The following is a 20,351-nucleotide window of genomic DNA, read 5'->3' as shown; positions in this document are numbered from 1 at the left end:
TTAAAAAAGGGCAGCTCATTTCGTATTCCAGTCAAATGTTGTAGAGAGAGATATAATATGCAGGGAGGGGTGGCAATTATTAAAGAAATAAGTATTTTTCGTTGTGGCATGATCCTTTCACAAAACTTTGATCTAGAACTTTTTCCTCTGAATGTGAATAAGTTTTGTTGACTCCCACCTAAATAGAGATAAATTACCATCATAATAAAATACGAGAAACCACAATGTAACTTGCAGCAGCTATGAACAGATGATGAGTCTTGCCCAATATAATCTAGCTCCGAGAGTTGTCAATCCAGTTTTTGATTGGTTGGGTTGTGAGATTGAAGGGACCAGACTACTAGAGCCATTGGTCCCTTTTTCCACAAACTTTCAGCACCCACAAAGAATAAAAACAAACAATGGAGATGACAAGAGACAACACAGGACAAGAAAGACACAGACAGAGACCATACAAAAGGAATTAAAATCACACAGAGTATGACAGCGGTTGGCCGACCATAAAAAACAAAAAAAGGAAAAGCCAACCACCAAGAAACGCACTAAAAATCCCAGTCTAAAATCGTACGCCAAAGGTCAAAAATGACAAACACTTAATCAAGCGATACAAACCCCATGCACGAATAAAACTCAAAACTAAACCTGCCATTGTAACATCATCTGATAAAAGTGGAGGAAGCGTATCAGGCAGCGCAAACGTCTGCCTGAGCGGAGTTAAAAGCAGGCAGTCCAACAGATGTGGACCACCGTCAAAGCTGACCTGCAGCCGCATAAAGGTGGGTCCTTGCGGCACAATAAATAGCTGTGCGTCATCCAGGTGTGGCCAATGCACAGCCGCCAGAGGAAAACAGAGCCCTTGCGAGAGACCCGCAAGGAGGAGCACCAAGCACCGGTAGCCTCCTTGATGGCCCAAAGTTTGTTGGGTGAAGGAAGGGTGCGCCATTCTTCACCCCAGGTGCAAAGTACCTTCTGCCGCAAAACTGAACTCTCCTAAAGGCCAATCTCCAAGCCTGGTGCATTGACAGCCTGTTTAGCCAGCGTGTTAACACGTTAATTTCCCGGGGTGCCGACATGACCCGGGTTCTACACAAAGACCACAGAGCGGCCGCAACGGGCAATAGTACCGAGGGACTCCTGGATATCCATCACCAGACAAGAGCGAGGGAAACACTGGTCAATAGCTCGTAAACCGCTCAGGGTGTCACAACAGATAATGAACGACTCACCTGAGCAGGAGCGGATATACTCTAGGGCGCGAGAGATGGCACCAGCTCGGCAGTGAAAACACTGCAGCCAGCCGGCAACGAGCGCTGTTGATAATGGTCCCCCAGACTAAGAGCATAACAGACGCGACCAGCAACGATCGAACCGTCAGTACAGACAACATCACAAGCTTGAAACACGGCAAGGATTGAAAGAAAGCGGTGGCAGAGGGCCTCATGAGGGACTGAGTCCTTCATGCCCTGTGCCAAATCGAGCCGAAGGCATCGGTGAGGCACACACCACGGGTATACACAGAGGGGCCCAAAAAAGAGGTGGAAGACGGAAAACCTCAAGCCCAAAGAGAAGAGCTATGACGCAAGCCACAATCTTACACCCTGACCGGAGTCGCCGTTCCGGAAGATGGACGACCAACTGAGGGAACAGGAGACGATAAATGGGAAGCCCTGGCAAGCTACAAATGTGTCTAGTATAAGCGGCCAGTAACCATTGGCGCCGGAACCGCAATGGACGGGCACCTTCCTCCGCAAGTATGCTGTTGACAGGGCTTGTCCGGAAAGCTCCAGTGGCGAGTCTCTGATCCCGCTGTGCAGGATGGGGTCCAGCAACTGCAATGCAGAAGGGAATGCTGAACCATATGCCAGGCTCCCATAACCTAGATTGGACTGAATTAATGTCTGGTACAGCCATAGAAGGGTAAACCGAGCAGCACACCAGCTGGTTGGACTCGAGCAAGGAAGAGCGTTAAGATGCCGCCAGCACGTTTCTTTAAGCTGCCGAATATGAGGGAGCCAAGTCAACTGGGTATCACAAACCACTCCCAAAAACCGATGTGTCTCCACCACAGCAAGAGGTTCACCGTCAAGATAAAGCTGTGGCTCATGGTGAATAGTGCGTTGCCGGCAGAAATGCACGACGCAGGTCTTGGCAACCGAAAACTGGAAGACATGCTCAACAGCCCCAGACTGCGCCTTACAGATAGCGCCCTGCAGCTGCCATTCAGCAACTGCAATGCCAGTGGAGCTAAAGTATAGGCAGAAGTCGTCAGCATACAAGGAAGCTGACACAGACGTTCCCACTGTCACAGCAAGCCCATTAATTGCAATCAAAAAGATGCAGACACTTAAGACAGAGCCTTGCGGTACCCCATTCTCGTGAACTCGGGAGGAACTATGGGAGGCCGCAACTTGCACATGGAAGGAACAAAGCAACCGAAAATTTTGTATGAAAATCCGGAGCGGAGCCCGAAGACCCCAACCATGAAGCACAGAGACGATGTGATGTCGCCATGTCGTATCATATGCCTTCCGCATGTCAAAAAAGACGGCGACCAGATGCTGATGGCAGGCTAAGGCTGTAATGACGGCAGACTCCAGGCACACCAGATTACCGGCGGCAGAGTGACCCTTATGGAACCCACCCTGAGACAGAGCTAAAAGGCCCCGAGGCTCAACTAGGCAACTCAACCTCCGGCTCACCATGCGTTCGAGCAACTTGCAAAGAATGTTGGTGAAGCTAATGGGGCGGTCGCTGTCCACCTCTAGTGGGTTCTTGCCAGGTTTCAACACAGGACTTATGATGCTTTCCCACCATTGCGATGGGAACTCACCCTCAACCCAGATACGGATGAAAAGGTCTATGAGGCATCACTGGCAGTCCACTGCGAGGTATTTGAGCATCTGACAGTGGATGAGAACTGGCCCGGGAGCCGTATTAGGGCACGTGGCTAGGGCACTTTTGAATTACCACTGAACAAATCATTGTACGATTCAGGGTGGCGCGTGTGAAATGAAAAGCTCCGACGTTCCAGCCACTCTTTCAGGGAGGGGAAGGCCTGAGGGTAATACACTGAAGCGAAGCTCTGAGCAAAATGTTCCGCTAAGCAGTATGCAATTGTGTTGGAGGCAGTACGGACTGCTCCATTCAGTGAAAGTGCAGGTACACTGGCGGGGGTCTGATAGCCATGTTGTTGTTGTTATTGTTGTTGTTGTCGTCTTCAGTCCTGAGGCTGGTTTGATGCAGCTCTCCATGCTACTCTATCCCGTGGAAGCTTCTTCATCTCCCAGTACTTACTGCAACCTACATCCTTCTGAATCTGCTTAGTGTATTCATCTTTTGGTCTCCCTCTACGATTTTAGTTATGTGATCTACCCATCTAACTTTCAGCATTATTCTGTAGCACCACATTTCAAACGCTTCTATTCTCTTCTTGTCCAAACTATTTATCGTCCATGTTTCACTTCCATTCATGGCTACACTCCATACAAATACTTACAGAAACGACTTCCTGACACTTAAATCTATACTCTATGTTAACAAATTTCTCTTCTTCAGAAACGCTTTCCTTGCCATTAACAGTCTACATTTTATATCCTCTCTACTTCAACCATCATCTGTTATTTTGCTCCCCTAATAGCAAAACTCCTTTACTACTTTAAGTGTCTCATTTCCTAATCTAATTCCCTCAGCATCACCCGAATTAATTTGACTACATTCCATTATCCTCGTTTTGCTTTTGTTTATGTTCATCTTATATCATCCTTTCAAGACACTGTTCCGTTCAACTGCTCTTCCAAGTCCTTTGCTGTCTCTGACAGAATTACAATGTCATCGGCGAACCTCAACCTTTTTATTTCTTCTCCATGGATTTTAATACCTACTCCAAACTTTTCTTTTGTTTCCTTTACTGCTTGCTCAATATACAGATTGAATAACATTGGGGAAAGGCTACAAACCTGTCTCACTCCCTTCCCAACCGCTGCTTCCCTTTCATGCCCCTCGACTCTTATACCTGCCATCTGGTTTCTATACAAATTGTAAATAGCCTTTTGCTCCCTGTATTTTACCGATGCCACCTTCAGAATTTGAAAGAGAGTATTCCAGTCAACATTGTCAAAAGCTTTCTCTAAGTCTACAAATGCTAGAAATGTAGGTTCGCCTTTCCTTAATCTATTTTCTAAGATAAGTCGTAGGGTCAGTACTGCCTCATGGGTTCCAACATTTCTGCGGAATCCAAACTGATCTTTCCCGAGGTCGGCTTCTACCAGTTTTTCCATTCGCCTGTAAAGAATTCACGTTAGTATTTTGCAGCTGTGAATTATTAAACTGATAGTTTGGTAATTTTCACATCTGTCAACACCTGCTTTCTTTGGGATTGGAATTATTATATTCTTCTTGAAGTCTGAGGATATTTCGCCTGTCTCATACATCTTGCTCACCAGATGGTAGAGTTTTGTCAGGTCTGGCTCTCCCAAGGCCGTCACTAGTTCTAATGGAATGTTGTCTACTCCCGGGGCCTTGTTTCGACTCAGGTCTTTCAGTGCGATGTCAAACTCTTCATGCAGTATCGTATCTCCCATTTCATCTTCATCTACATCCTCTTCCATTTCCATAATATTGTCCTCAAGTACATCGCCCTTGCATAGACCCTCTATATACTCCTTCCACTTTTCTGCTTTCCCTTCTTTGCTTGAACTGGGTTTCCATCTGAGCTCTTGATATTCATACAAGTGGTTCTCTTTTCTCCAAAGGTCTCTCTAATTTTCCTGTAGGCAGTATCTATCTTACCCCTAGTGAGATAGGCCTCTACATCCTTACGTTTGTCCTCTAGCCATCCCTGCTTGGCCATTTTGCACTTCCTATCGATCTCATTTTTGAGACTATTGTATTCCTTTTTCCCTGCTTCTATTACTGCGTTTTTATATTTTCTCTTGATATTCTGCTGCCTTCATTACTTCATCCCTTCTTCTACTGTATTTCTTTCCCCCATTCCTGTCAATTGTTCCCTTATGCTCTCCCTGAAACTCTGTACAACCTCTGGTTCTTTCAGTTTATCCACGTCCTATCTCCTTAAATCCCCACCTTTTTGCAATTTCTTAAGTTTTAATCTACAGTTCATAACCAATAGATTGTGGTCAGAGTCCACATCTGCCCCTGGAAATGTCTTACAATTTAAAACCTGGTTCCTAAATCTCTGTCTTACCATTATATAATCTATCTGATACCTTCTAGTATCTCCAGGATTCTTCCATGTATACAACCTTCTTTATGATTCTTGAACCAAGTGTTAGCTATGATTAAGTTATGCTCTGTACAAAATTCTACCAGAAGGTTTCCTCTTTCATTTCTCTCCCCCAATCCATATTCACCTACTATGTTTCCTTGTCTCCCTTTTCCTACTGTTGAATTCCAGTCACCCATGACTATTAAATTTTCGTCTCCCTTCATTACCTGAATAATTTCTTTTATCTCATCATACATTTCATCAATTTCTTCGTCATCTGCAGAGCCAGTTGGCATATAAACTTGAACTACCATAGTAGGCATGGGCTTCGTGTCTATTTTGGCCACAATAATGCGTTCACTATGCTGTTTGTAGTACCTTACCCGCACTCCTATTTTTTATTCATTATTAAATCTACACCTGCATTACCCCTATTTCATTTTGTATTTATAACCCTGTATTCACCTGACCAAAAGTCTTGTTCCTCCTGCCACCGAACTTCACTAATTCCCACTATATCTAACTTTAACCTATCCATTTCCCTTTTTAAATTTTCTAACCTACCTGCCCGATTAAGGGATCTGACATTCCACACTCCGATCCGTAGAATGCCAGTTTTCTTTCTCCTGATAACGACGTCCTCTTGAGTAGTCCCCGCCCGGAGATCCGAATGGGGGACTATTTTACCTCCGGAATATTTTACCCAAGAGGACGCCATCATCATTTAATCATACAGTAAAGCTGCATGTCCTCGGGAAAAATTACGGCTGTAGTTTCCCCTTGCTGATAGCCATAGAGTCGCCTAATCTTGGCCCTAACTTACGATGGAGAAGTACGGAGGCCAATGGTGGAGTCATACCTTTCCCAGCACACCTGCTTGCATTGGAGAATGATGCAGCGGGCCTGCGCATGGAGCCGTTTAAAGACGATGAGGTGTTCCAATGAGGGATGTCACTTGTGATGCTGGAGTGCCCGCCTGTGATCTTTAATCGCCTCAGCAATCTTGGACCACCAGCAAGGCACAGTCCTCCACCTAGGAGAACCAGAAGAACAGGGTATGGCAGATTCTGCGGCAGTAACGGTGCCAGTGGTGACCGAGTGACCCACCGTGTCAATGGTGTCATTGGAAAGAGGCTAAGTAGTGGCAATGGAGGTGAACAAGTCCCAGTCATCCTTATTCATAGCCCATCTGCACAAGCTCACAGAAGAGTGACGCTGTGGCAGTGACAGAAACATCGGAAAGTGATCACTACCGCATAAGTCGTCATGCACACTCCATTGAACAGATGGTAATAGGCTAGGGCTGCAAATCGAAAGGTAGATGGCTGAGTTCGTGCCATGCGCCACACAGAAATGTGTGAAGGCACCATTATTTAAAACTGAAAGGTCGGGCTGCGCCAATACTTGCTCAACAATGCTGCCTCGACCTGTTGCCACTGATCCACCCTACAGAAGTTTATGGGCGTTAAAGTTGCCCAGTAACAGAATAGGTGGTGGCAGTTGGGCTATCAGTGCAGCCAAGACATGCTGCGAGATATGACCATCCAGTGGAAGATAGAGACTGCAGACACTATCACCCTCCAGTTGCCTCCAGAAACCCCCTCATAAACTGCCTGGTTCTTATAATAACCCCGATAGCCACGGAGGAAAACCAAGTTTCCTGTAGGGGTTGAAGGCTGAGAAGTTGTTGGAGCTCAGCAAGATGGTGGAGAAAACCACTGCAGTTCCACTGGAGGATGACATTGTCTATGGCCAAGAAAGCGTGAAGGGACCGAGGAGGCAGATTATGCCACTGAGTGACCTGCTGTACCGATGGGAGCGACATCCATCATGTCTGAGGGACCGCTGAGATCTAGGTCCTCAGCGGACGCCAGAATCTCTACCCCATCCTCAGACACAGTGCTTGTAGGTAGCAGTGGAGTGGGTGCCACTGCAATTTCCTTGGTCTTAGGGGTCCTTGGGTTGCCCTTGCTGGGAGGGCTTCTTTGATTCAGTCTCCGGGGCTGAAGAGGACCGCGAAGCCCTATGACCACCTGCCTGGGGATTCTTAATCCCCTGGCAGGTGTCTGGTTGGTTTGCCACTGGTAGGAACCTGGGAAGGGAGTGGCCCAAGGGATCCCTTACTAGCGAGAGAAGCCGAAGAAGACTTAATGCTTCTCTGGCTTAGATAGAAGTGGGGACTGGTGTCCCCAATGGTGGGAAAGGGATTTTTGGGGGGGGGGGGGGGGGGGGGGGGGGAGCGTGGCTGCTTCTCCCGAGGTAGGTGGTGCAGGAGCAACAGGGAGGGAAGTGCCCCCCCACCATCAAGGGGGCAGGTGTGGTCCTTCGGCTCAAAGAGCTGACTGTATGTGGTGCAACGGATGGAGCTGTAAAGCTGTAACAGGAGTGATAGTGGTGGCGTAAGATGAGGTCATGCACACAGGATGAAACCATTCAAATTTCTGTTTAGCCTCAGTGCAGGTCAGGTCGTCCAGGATCTTGTATTCCATTATTTTCCTTTCCTTCTATAGAATCTTACAGTCCAGCGAGCAAGGGGGATGGTGCTCTCCGCAGCTGACACAGATGGGAGGTAAGGCACATGGAGTATCGGGATGGGATAGACGACCACAATTGCGACATGAGAGGGTGGAAGCACAGCGGGAAGACATAGGGCCGAACTTTCAGCATTTAAAGTACTGGACTGGGGGAGGCATATATGGCTTGAAATCACAGCGGTAGACCATCACCTTCACCTTCTTGGGTAATGTGTCACCCTCGAAGGCCAAGATGAAGGCACCAGTGGCAACCTGATTATCCCTCGGACACCGGTGGACATGCCGGACGAAATGGACACCTCGTCACTAAGTTGGTGCACAGCTAGTCATCAGACTGTAAAAGATCCCTGTGGAAGTTAATGCCCTGGACCATATTTAAGCTTTTATGGGGCGTGATAGTAACAGAAACATCTCCCAGCTTCTTACAATAGCGTAATGCCCATGACTGGGCAGAGTATGCTGTTTTTATCAAGACTGACCCGGACCGCATTTTTGACAAGCCCTCCACCTCCCCAAACTTGTCCTCTTAATGCTCTACAAAGAACTGAGGCTTCATGGACACAAAGGAATCCTCATCAGCTCCTGTACAGACTAGATACCAGGGCGAATATGTCTAACTGTCATTCATAGCCTTTCGTTCCTCCCATGGTGTGGCCAGGGAGGGGAACAATTTGGGGTCATAGATGTTTGCATTAAAGTGAGCCTTCGAACACTTAGAGACTGCTGGTGGCTGGCCAACAGCAAAAGAAGATGTGCCACGCTTCATTGCGTGTCATCCACCCTCATGCCACCTACTCCAACCAAGGGCCCTCCCCACGGACGCCACCCAGCCTCAGCAAGGGCCACCTGGCAGGATGGCCATTGCTGGGAGTCCTGATGCCCCAGGGAGACAGGCACCTACTCCTTGGCATACATGGGGAGTTAACGGCGCACACATCAGTAGAGCGATCCCTGTGTTGTCCGGGGGCTACAACCAACAGGGTACATGGTGGCCCCACCACAACGGACTGGCTACCGTGCTGGATATGAGGTGGCAAGTGGTCCATGGTCGTCATCAGCGTAGAAAGCGACACTACAGAGTGCAAATCGCACGCAGAAATGTATCTTCGCCCAATAGATGGAGAGCGTGCAGGCCTGCAATGCGACGACGAATAAGCTCACTAAAGGTCTTGGTGCGCGATGGACACAATGTACCAAGTAAGGCACCCTTCCCCAATTGGCTCGCTCTTCGGAATAATTTTGAAATATGGTGGTCAAACCCAAGAGGGGACCATCACATAAGGGCCGAAACATTTGAGACTCCTTTTAGTCGCCTCTTACAACAGGCAGGAATACCGCGGGCCTATTCTTAACCCCTAACCCGCAGGAGGGCCAGTTTTTGAACTGAAGACCCCAACACACTGTTGACACTGCAATATTATGGACTCAATTATTATTGTTAATTAAATTCTTATGCATGTAGTATTTGAGCAAAATCATAAAGAAAACAGTAGGATATTTTATGAGAAATTAAAGTTCAAAAGCTTTGGAATAATTATATTGAAAAGAAGGTTAATATCCACTTAATTCAGACCAACAGGATCTGTGGTAATAATGTGAAGCTCTCTAACCCTCTGGACAGAGACCTAGTAGGTCCTAAATCATATTCAAGCAATTTTATTCAGAAAGGCGCATCAAATGCTGCGGGAAGAAGATTGGGGTTTAACATCTGTCGCCGACAAGAGCATCAGAGATGAAGCCGATGTTCAGATTGGGAAAGGATAAGGAAGAAAACAGACTATGTTCTTTTCAAAGGTCCCATACAGGCACCTGCCTTAAGTAATTTGGGGAAACGAAAAATTCGGATATTCGGACAGGGATTTGACTACCATCTTCCTGTGTCTCGCCACTGCAACCTCTCGCTTAGTCAACCATTTTGGACAACTGTTGCTAAATGTCACTGGTGACAAGCACTGTACACAAACATGGTTGTACCTTCAACACAGAAAGCCCACATGACAAATTAATAAAACATCAAGTCACTGAAACTTAAAACTTATTCTAGCAACTGAAATAAGTAACATGTAGTATGCATACCCAATATAGAGACTGCACAGGTTCTGGATGCAGTAGGCCAACAATGCCGTGATACAGAGAAAGGCCCGTGCCCACACAGAAGATACCCACTCCAGATATCAATGAAGCCACATACTTCATGTTGCTATAGCCATATGGATGTTCAAGATTTGCACTCTGGAAAGAAGTAGGGTTATCCAAGTTCATTTCAGTAGTCAAAGCTCTAAGACTTAAATTTTAATGTTACGAACTGACATAGTATTAAACATATGAAATGACACAAGCAAAATTTAACTTTCAAAATTACACAAATGTGAGACAAACAGGAGATGAAAAGAAAATTATTATACAGAATAGCATTCAATAAGTGTTAAAATTGCATACCACTAATGTTAGTGAAATCTGGTAATCAGTTATTTTCTTCAATGTCTCATTCATAAAAGTATTATTTACATGTAAAATAAGGAAAGGCAACCAGTCACCTAAAGCGTACTGTTGCGTGGAGCACAAACACATAACAGGAGACAGCATTCACACTAGCTTTCGAGCTCTTGCTCTTTTTCTAGCAAAAGTACACACTTCCACATACACAACCACAAAGACGTGCAGGTCCTGTTCGTGGTCGATGCACTTGATCCATAAAGATGTATATATGGAGCAACCTAAGAGCTTGATATCAAGAAAGGTGGCTCAATGAGTTGAGAAGGACCAGGTGAAGTGGATTTGGGAGTAGGTGATGAGGTTATGGAGGAAACAGCAATGAATGTCCTTGCCAATAAGTCCACATCATGAAAATCTCATCAATTAACCTGAACCAGACAAGAGGTTTTAGATCTTCGCTGGATAGAAATGGTTTCCTGTATGTGGCCACAAATAAGTTGGCATAGGATGGTGCTATGCAAGTACCCATTGTAATATGACAGATTTGTTTATAGATTTACCCTTCAAAAGTGAAATAATTTTGGGTCATGATGTGGCTGACAAGGAGGATTAGAAAACCAGTCTAAACCCTTGCAACTCCCTGACCAGGCCTTGATGACTTTCTCCGTCTTCCACAATCCAAAAAACTTCCTCCACCCCACGAAACACACTGCCCCTGGACACCCGTCCTGTAAGCATAAACCGAAAGGCTATGGATAGGATGTGGTGCAATAGACAAGAAACTCAAATCCATTGAGATAAAAATTTAAGCTGTATGAGAGATTGATCAAGTAAGACTCAGTAACAAGGATGGGCACAAAATTATAATAGGCTCCTTCTGTCTACCACCAGATTCACCTCCTGATTAACCAAAAACTTCACAGAAGACATCAGTTCATGTGCACTTAACTTCGTTAAGCTACATCTACACGGTTACTTTGCAAATCATACTAAAGTGTCTGGCAGAGCAATCATCGAACCACCTTCCTAATAGCACACTATTATTCCACTCTTGAACAGCGGGAGGAAAAAACGAACAACTATATGTTTCCAAGCGACATCTGATTTCTCTTATTTTATTATGATCATTGTTTCTCCCTATGTAGGTTGGCATCAACAAAATATTTTCGCATTTGCAGGGAAAGTTGGTGACAGCTGCAATGAAAAATGCCTTTTATTTAAATGATTTCCACCTCAAATCCTGTATCTTGTATGCGACACTCTCCCCTGTTTCTTGATGGACAAAAAGTACTGCCCTTCTCTGAAAATTCTCGGTGTACTCCATTAATCCTCCCTGGTAAGGATCTCACATCATGCGGCAATACTCCAAAAGAAGACAGACAAGCACAGTGTAGGCAGTCTTTCACAGATCTGTTGCATCATGTTCTGCCAATAAAATGCAGACTTTGGTTCACATTACCCACAACATTTTCTGTGTGCTCTTTCCAATTGTTTGTAACAGTAATTCCTAGGTATTTAGTTCAATTTATGGCCTTCAGATTTGACTGATTTATCATGTAACGAAAGTTTAATGGATTCCTTTAAGCACTCATGTGCATGATCGCACACTTTTCATCATTTAGGACCAATTGTCAATTATTGCACCATACAGATATCTTATTTAAATCATTTTGCAATTGGTTTCAATCTTCTGGTGACTTTTCTAGACTATAAATGACATCATCTGCAAACAACCTGAAGACAGCTACTCAGATTGTCTTCTACGTCACTTATATAGATAATGAAGAGAACAGGGCCTGTGAAACTACCTTGGGGAATGTCAGAAATCACTTCTGGTTTGCTCGATGACTTTCCGTCAGTTACTATGAACAGTGACCTCTCTGACAGGGAATCACAAATCCAATCACATAACTGAGACAATATTCCATAAGCAATCAATTTGATTACAAGCTGCTTGTCAGGTACATTGTCATAAGCTTTCTAGAAATCTAGAAATATGGAATCAATTTGAAATTCCTTGTCGATTGCACTCATCACTTTGTGTGAGTAATGAGCTAGTAATCACTGAAAGACACTTTAATCATTCATAGCTTGATTGGGATACTTATAATTTCGTTAGTGGTGGGCATGACAAGAATCCTGTGCATTGTTAAATGCCTTCTCTGAAACTACCTAGAATGGATAGTTCAGAATCCCAACCATAATAGAAATATGAGGTGCTATCCAAAATTTTCAGGACTGGTGCTGCCACTGTTGAAAACCTTACCTTTGGACTAATGGTCACCATCACCTTCAAAGAAGTTCCCATCGCATGTACACACTGGTCCCAGCACTTCTGCCACTGGTCAAACATTTTCTGGAAGTCCTGTTCTTTGAGGGCGTTTATCATCACCAGCAATGCTTCTCGAATCCTCTCTAGAGTGTCGAACCGACGGCCTTTCAAATTAAGTTTCAGTTTTGGGAATAGCGCGAAGTCGCAAGGTACCAAATCTGACGAATACGGTGGGTGGGGTACAACCTCCATGTTGTTTTTTGCCAAAATGGTCCTGGTGAGCAAGGACATGTGAAGGGCACACTATCGGGATGCAGCAGCCAGTTCCCTTGATGCCAAAGTTCGGGGCATCATCGCGACATTTTCATGGAGCCGTTGCAAAACGTCACAGTTGTATGCGGAATTCACTGTTTGGTTAGGTGGGACTAATTCTTTGTGCACAGTTCCCTTGGTATCAAAGAAAACAATGATCACGCTCTTCAGTGTGAGCATCATCTTCGACGTCCGTACAGCTGGCCCTAAACCGAGGATGCCACTCAAACACACGCATACGGCTCATGCTCTGTCCCCCAAACACTTGTTGAATCATTGTAAGGGTCTCCGTAACACTTTCCCGAGATTCACACAGAATTTGATACACACGCTCTGTTCTGTTCGCAGATCCATCGTAAAATCGTCACACACCAAACACAGAGTATTACGGAAATCACTGTCAACACACAACACGTCCTCCCAGCTGAATGCCACTCCGCACACTGACTCATCAGATATGCTGCTCTCGCCACCTAGCAGTGCAAATACCTACTACTCCTACCTTCCAGATGGCAGCACAAGTCCCAAAAAATTTTGGATTCCACCTTGTATATTAGATCTAATGGAGACGGACAGACATACATGACACTCTTTGAGGACATCTACATAAAACCTGTTATCAGTGACTATGAGGCAGTTATCGCAACAATGAACAACGTACAGAGGGCAATTAAAACAAGTAGAATGATTTATATGTTCAGCAAACTAAATAAATAATCGTTGTGTCATATCTCAATGAGGAACTTGAAACTTTTAGCTTAGGACAGGAGCATGGAAAGGAACTATGGCTTGAATTTAAAAGAACAGTTAACCATGCACTGGACAGATATGTGCCCAGTGGAACAGTTATTGATGGGAGAGATCCTCCATTATATAGTCAATGTAAAAAAAAAAAAAAAAAAACCTTCTACCTGAAACAGAGACAACTGTATAACAAGTATAAAAAAAGTATAGGGCTGCAAACAGAGAGATGCTGAATGAAACACGTTTGGCAGTAATGAGAGCAATGTGTGAAGCCTTCAGTGACTACCGCAGCAATATATTGTCAAAAGGTCTTTAACAAAACCCAAAGAAATTCTGGTCTATGTAAAGGCTGTTAGTGGTGTTGAAGTCGAGTCATTCAAGAACAAGACACGAACTGAAAATGAGAGCAGGAAATCAATACGAGAAATTTGTAGCTCTGTTTTCAAATATTCCTTCACAAAGTAAAACCCATTTCCATCTTCATACCACTTAAAAGGTGAGTGAAATAGGTGTTGGTGTCAATAGTGCTGATGAACAGCTGAAATTATTAAAATTAAACGAAGCTCCAGGTCAGATGGAATCCCTGTCAGATTCTACACCCAATCCATGGCCGAATTAGTTCCTATATTAGCTATAATCTATCATTGAGCCACAGAACACAAAAGCATGCCCAGTATATGGAAAAAAGGACAGGTCACACTCTACAAGAAGGGTAGCAGAAACAATTGACAAAACTACCACTGAATAACCTTGACATCAATTTCAAACAATGGAAAATCCAGAATGGAATGTAACAATATTAGAGAAGGAAAGTTGCTATTCACAATACAGCAGAGATGCAGAGTCGTGATAGGCACAACAAAAAGATTCACACAATTATAGCTTTCTGCCATTAAGGCCTTTGTCAGCAATAGACACACATGCATACACCCACTCATGCAAATGTAACTTGCACACACGTCTGCAGTTTCAGGTAACTGAAACCACACTGTGAGCAGCAGCATCAGTGCATGATGGGAGTGGCGACTGGGTGGGGTTAAGGAGGAGGCTGGGGCGGGGAGGGATAGTATGGCGGGGGTGGGAGACAGTGAAGTGCTGAAGTTTAGACGGAGGGCAGGAGATAAGGTGGGGGGGTAAGTAGCAGAAAGGAGAGAAATAAAAATAAATTAAAAGACTGGGTGTGGCAGTGAAATGAAGGCTGTGTAGTGCTGGAATGGGAGCAGGGATGGGGCTGGATGGGTGAGGGCAGTGACTAACCTTCGTTTTCCAGCCGCCAGCGCAGGTGTGCATGTGTGTCTATTGCCGACAAAGGCCTTAATGGCTGAAAGATATAATTGTGAATCTTTTTGTTGTGCCTATTGCGTATCAGCATCTCCAATATATGGTGAGTAGGAACTTTCCTTGACATCAATTTGTACATAATCTTAGAACATATTCTGAGCTCAAACATAATGAGGTATCTCTTACAGAATGACCTTCTCCATCCCAACCAGCATGATTTTTGAAAACATTTTTCACATGAAACCTAACTCGCACTTTCTTCACATTAATTCCTGAAAGCCATGGGTCAAGGTGGCCAGGTAGATACAACATCTTTCTATTTCCAAAAAGCATTTGTCTCAGAGTTACACTTATTATCAAAAGTGAGATCATATGGGGTATCAGGCAAAATTTAGGACTGGACTGAGGATTTCTTGGTAGGGAAGATGCAGAATATTATCTCTGATGGAGAGTCGTCGACAGAAGAAGTAACATCGGGTGTCCCCCAGGGTTCCTTGCAGTCGATGGTGTGTATTATTGACCTTGCATACAATATTAAGAGTAACCTCACTTTTCACAGATAGTGCAGCTACCTACAATGAAGTACATACAGTCTGCACGAAGTTGGACAAGTAAGATTTCAAATTGGTGCAAAGTCTGGCAACTTGGTTTAAATGTTCAGAAATGTAAAATTGTGCACTTTCACAAAATGAAAAAATGTAGTATCCTATGACTATATCAGTGAGTCACAATTTAACTCAGTAACTTCATATAAATATCTCAGGGTAACACTTGACAGGGACATGAAATGGAACAAGCCCATAGGATCCATCATGGGTAAAGCAAGTAGTAGATTAAGAGGTTAATGCAATGAGTCTGTGATGGGTGATTGTTTACAATTTACTCACACAAAGTGCTTGGGACCCATACCGCATAGGAACAAAGGGTATATTAAACATATACACAGAACGGTCACAGGTCCGTTTGACATGTGGAGGAAGTATCACAGAGATGCTGAGAGAACCTATGTAGCCTATTCTTCAAGATAGATGGAAACTCTCCCAAGAAAGTCTACTACCAAAGTTTCAAGAACCGATTTTAAATGACAATTCCAGAAATGTACCACAACCATCTATGTATCACTCATATGGGGATCTTGAGGAAAAGATTAGATCAATTACAGCAAGCATGGAGGAACATCATTCATTCCACACTCCATATGCAAATTGAATGGGGAGAAAGTCCTAATGACTGGTGCAATGGGCCATACACTTTGCCATGCCCTTCACAGTGGTTTGCAGAGTATAGATGTACATTTAACGCTACTACTAGTCTTTCTGGCTAAACTCTGACCACTGCAGTAGTCTCAATACTTTCTAAAGGATTCACTTCCAGCCAAAAGCCTAAGTCAAACACGAGCTGTAGCAGCTCTCCGAGGCCTTAGGTCACAAAACCTGACACCTGAACGCATCCCCCTTTCTCATACCTGCAACTCCCATAATCCTATCTTTCACCTGTTCCCCAAATTCCAAAAACCCAACCCTGCAGAACTCCCTACTGGCCATCCCACTGTGGCCGGGTACATTGCTCCCATTGAACAAACCTCTGCCTTTGTTGACTAACACCTCCAAACTACTGTCTGTAACCTCCCATCCCACATTCAAGACACTGCTCCCTTCCTTCACTTCCTCTCCACAGTTCCTGTCCCATTACCACCAGACTCCTTTGTTGCTGTGGAAAAAATGGTTCAAATGGCTCTGAGCACTATGCGACTTAACTTCTGAGGTCATCAGTCACCTAGAACTTAGAACTAATTAAACCTAACTAATCTAAGGACATCACACGCATCCATGCCCAGAGCAGGATTCGAACCTGCGACCGTAGCGGTCGCTCGGCTCCAGACTGTAGCGCCCAGAACCGCACGGCCACTCCGGCCGGCTGTTGCTGTGGACACAATGTTCTTGTCTGCCAACATCCTCTCATGCCCACAGCCCAAACTGTCTTTCCCAACATCCTTTTGATCCCACACCAACCACCTCTTTCCTAATCTCCCACACAACCACATCCTGAACCACACTTCTTTCATTTTTGAAGGGCGAATTTATAAACAAATGCACTGTACTCCCATGCATACTCGCATGATGGCATCTTATACCAACCATTTTTTAGGCTGTCCGGAGGAATCATTTCTATCCAGTCATTACCAAAATCCTCTTGTCCAGCTCAGATTCACTGATAACATTATCATGATGTGAATTCAACATTTGCTCTTTCCTGAATGACTACTCCCAAATCCCTTCACATGGTCCTTCTCAACTCATTGAGCCAACTTCCTAGATGTCTGTACCCATGTAGCCACCTCTCATATGGCTGCATACATACATATGTGCATATCAACTGTGTCAACCACCAACAGTACTTCCACTATGACAACTGTTACCCATTCCTGCTTACAGCCTTGCCAGCAGTGCAAGCTGCATCTGAGTGGCTGGAGCTGTCAAAATATACTGACAACGTCACTATAGCCTTTACTGGCATACAACATCCTATCCAGGTCATCCAATTATATATCTCCTGAGCCATGCTCCTATCTGTCAATTAGTGGCCAACCAGCTCTCCTCTGACCACCCAGTAACACCCTGGCCTTGAAAAGCTTGACCACATCCTCCACCAGGACTTCAACAACCTCAACTACTATTGTGGCCTGAGATGAGGAATGCCTTTCCATACTTCTACCCTTGTAGACTTGGGCCATTCTTGTTTTTTGTATATATCAATGACGGCCACAAAATTCTAAATAGTAAACTATGCTGGCTCCATGCCAAGCAGCTAGCATAAGCAATAAAGAGAGAACTTTGAAATGATCATAGAATATTAAACAATGTACAAACTTACACAGATCAGGGACAAGACAAATGTAATAAAGTTCTTGTTAAATTATTATAATACTGATATTGAATGACTTTCTACAGCTGAAAAATATGATAAACGTAAGTTTTTAGGCACCCTGATAAACTTCTCACATAGAAAGGGCATATCAGCTATATCTGTAAAAATATTACCAGTAATATTCACTTACCAAAAATCTTGCCAATATAATATCCTCCCCCACCCTTAAACAAGTGTACTACAGTTTAATTCACTCACATTTGTAATATGGGGCTGAGATTTTGAGGTTGGGCAGCCACAGTCTAGATGGAAAGGATTTTTAGGGTTCAAAAGAGAGCAGTTAGGATACTTGGTAATATAATGAGATAGCCAAATAACATGAAGTAACTACATGGCAGTCTTCTTAAGGGCAAATTGAAACAAATGTTAACTGAAAGATGTTGGTACTCACTTACGGAATTCTGAATCGTTATAAAAGCATACAATGTACTACTTGATGTACGTATTAATTATATGTATTACAAGAGATCACTGTTAAAAATGCACAAAAAATGATGATGTCCAAGACTGCAAAGTTAATATGACAAGTAAAGATGATGATTATCACCACCACCACTTTTTCAATCTTACTGCCAATCCTGTACCACATTGGTCATTCCCCTATGGTTGGCCCAAGTGCAGGACCCACCCATGATCTCCAATGCAGTCCTGTTATAGGCACTTCCTACCCCAACAAAAGGCATGGCCACATATGAAAGCAGCCATTCTAAATATAAGCTATGGTGCAATTACTGTACAGCATTCTATGTGGGAATGACACATAACCAACAGTTTACTCACATGGATAGCCACTGCCAGTCTGTGGCAAACCACAGACCTGACCATTCAGTTGTGAACTTGCTGCACACAAACACAAAGTGACTTCAATGGCTGTTTCACTACAAGGGCTATTTGGATACTCCCTTTTTCCATGAACTTGAAACACCCACAAGGAATAAAAACAAATGACAGAGATGACAAGAGATGACACAGGACAAGAAAGACACAGAGACCAGAAGAAAGGAATTAAATTCACACCGAGTGTGACAGTGGTTGGCCGATCATAGAAACAAAAAAAAGAAAAAGCCAACTACCAAGAAACACACTAAAAATCCAAGTCTAAAATCATAGGCCAAAGGCTAGACTCAACACAAAAAAGGACAACCATTTAGATCAAGCGATAAAAACCCCCTGCACAAATAAAACTCAAAACTAAATCAGTCATCAAAATGTCATCTGATAAAAGTGCAGGAAGCGTATCAGGCAGCGCCAACGTCTGCCTGAGCGGAGTTAAAAGCGGGCAGTCCAACAAGATGTGGAACACAGTCAAAGCTGACTCGCAGCGACATAAAGGTGGGTCCCCGTGGCACAATAAACAGCTGTGCGTCATCCAGGTGTGGCCAATGCGCAGCCGGCAGAGGACAACAGAGTCCGTGCAAGAGAACCACAAGGAGGAGTGCCATGCACCGGTACCCTCCTTGATGGCCTGAAGTTTGTTGGGTCAAGGAAGGGCACGCCACTCTTCACGCCAGGTGCGAAGTACCTTCTGCCACAAAACTGACCTGAGGTCACTCTCCAAAAGGCCATTCCCCAATGCTGGTGCACCGACAGCCTGTTTGGTCAGCGTGTCAACACATTCATTTCCCTGGATGCCGACATGACCCGGGGTCCACACAAATACCACAGAGCGGCCGAAACGGGCGAGAGTACGGAGGGACTCCTGGATAGCCATCACCAGACAAGAGCGAGCGAAACACTGGTCGATAGCTCGTAAACTGCTCTGGGAGTCACTACACATAACAAAGGACTCACCTGAGCAGCAGCGGATATACTCTAGGGCATGAGAGATGGCACCAGCTCGGCAGGGAAAACACTGCAGCCAGCCGGTAATGAGTTTTTCATAATGATCCCCTATGGTACGAGCATAACCGACACGACCATCAACCATCGAAACGTCAGTATGGACACGAACTGTCAGTATAGACAACGACAGAGCCTTGAAACGCGGCAAGGATTGAAAGAAAGCAGCGGCAGAGGGCCTCAGGAGGGACTGAGTCCTTCAGGCCCCGTGCCAAATCGAGCCGAAGGCATCGGCGAGGCACACACCATGGGTATACACAGAGAGGCCCAAAAAAGAGGTGGAAGACGGAAAACTGCAAGCCCAGAGAGAAGAGCTCTGACGCAAACCGCGATTGTACACCCTGACCGGGGCTGCCATTCCAGAAGATGGCCGACCGACTGAGGGAACTGGAGACGATAAATGGGAAGCCCTGGCAAGCTACAAATGTGTCTAGTATAAGCGGCCAGTAACCATTGGCGCCGGAACCGCAATGGACGGGCACCTTCCTCCACAAGTATGCTGTTGACAGGGCTTGTCCGGAAAGCTCCAGTGGCGAGTCTGATCCAGCTGTGCAGGATGGGGTCCAGCAACTGCAATGCAGAAGGGAATGCTGAACCATATGCCAGGCTCCCACAACCTAGATGGGACTGAATTAATGCCTGGTACAGCCATAGAAGGATAAACCGAGCAGCACACCAGCTGGTGTGACTCAAGCAAGGAAGAGCGTTAAGATGCCGCCAGCACGTTTCTTTAAGCTGCCAAATATGAGGAAGTCAAGTCAACTGGGTATCAAAGACCAAT

At 44.8% G+C, this 20,351-nt stretch overlaps 1 protein-coding gene across 2 annotated transcripts in view; it reads right to left on the bottom strand.

The window, feature by feature from the left end:
* Positions 1–20,351, bottom strand: part of LOC124605747 (zinc transporter 9) — a 188,759-nt gene that overhangs the window by 119,728 nt on the left and 48,680 nt on the right. For both annotated transcript variants that reach the window (XM_047137626.1, XM_047137627.1), the window contains one exon: positions 9,835–9,990. In XM_047137626.1, the coding sequence (XP_046993582.1) occupies positions 9,835–9,990 (156 nt within the window). The remainder of the gene's footprint in view (positions 1–9,834; positions 9,991–20,351) is intronic.

This window comes from Schistocerca americana, chromosome 3 (genome assembly GCF_021461395.2).
Source record: "Schistocerca americana isolate TAMUIC-IGC-003095 chromosome 3, iqSchAmer2.1, whole genome shotgun sequence".
NCBI classification, from domain to species: Eukaryota; Metazoa; Arthropoda; class Insecta; order Orthoptera; family Acrididae; genus Schistocerca; species Schistocerca americana.
The sequence above is the reverse complement of the archived record's forward strand: the minus strand, read 5'-3'. Positions and strand labels throughout refer to the sequence as shown.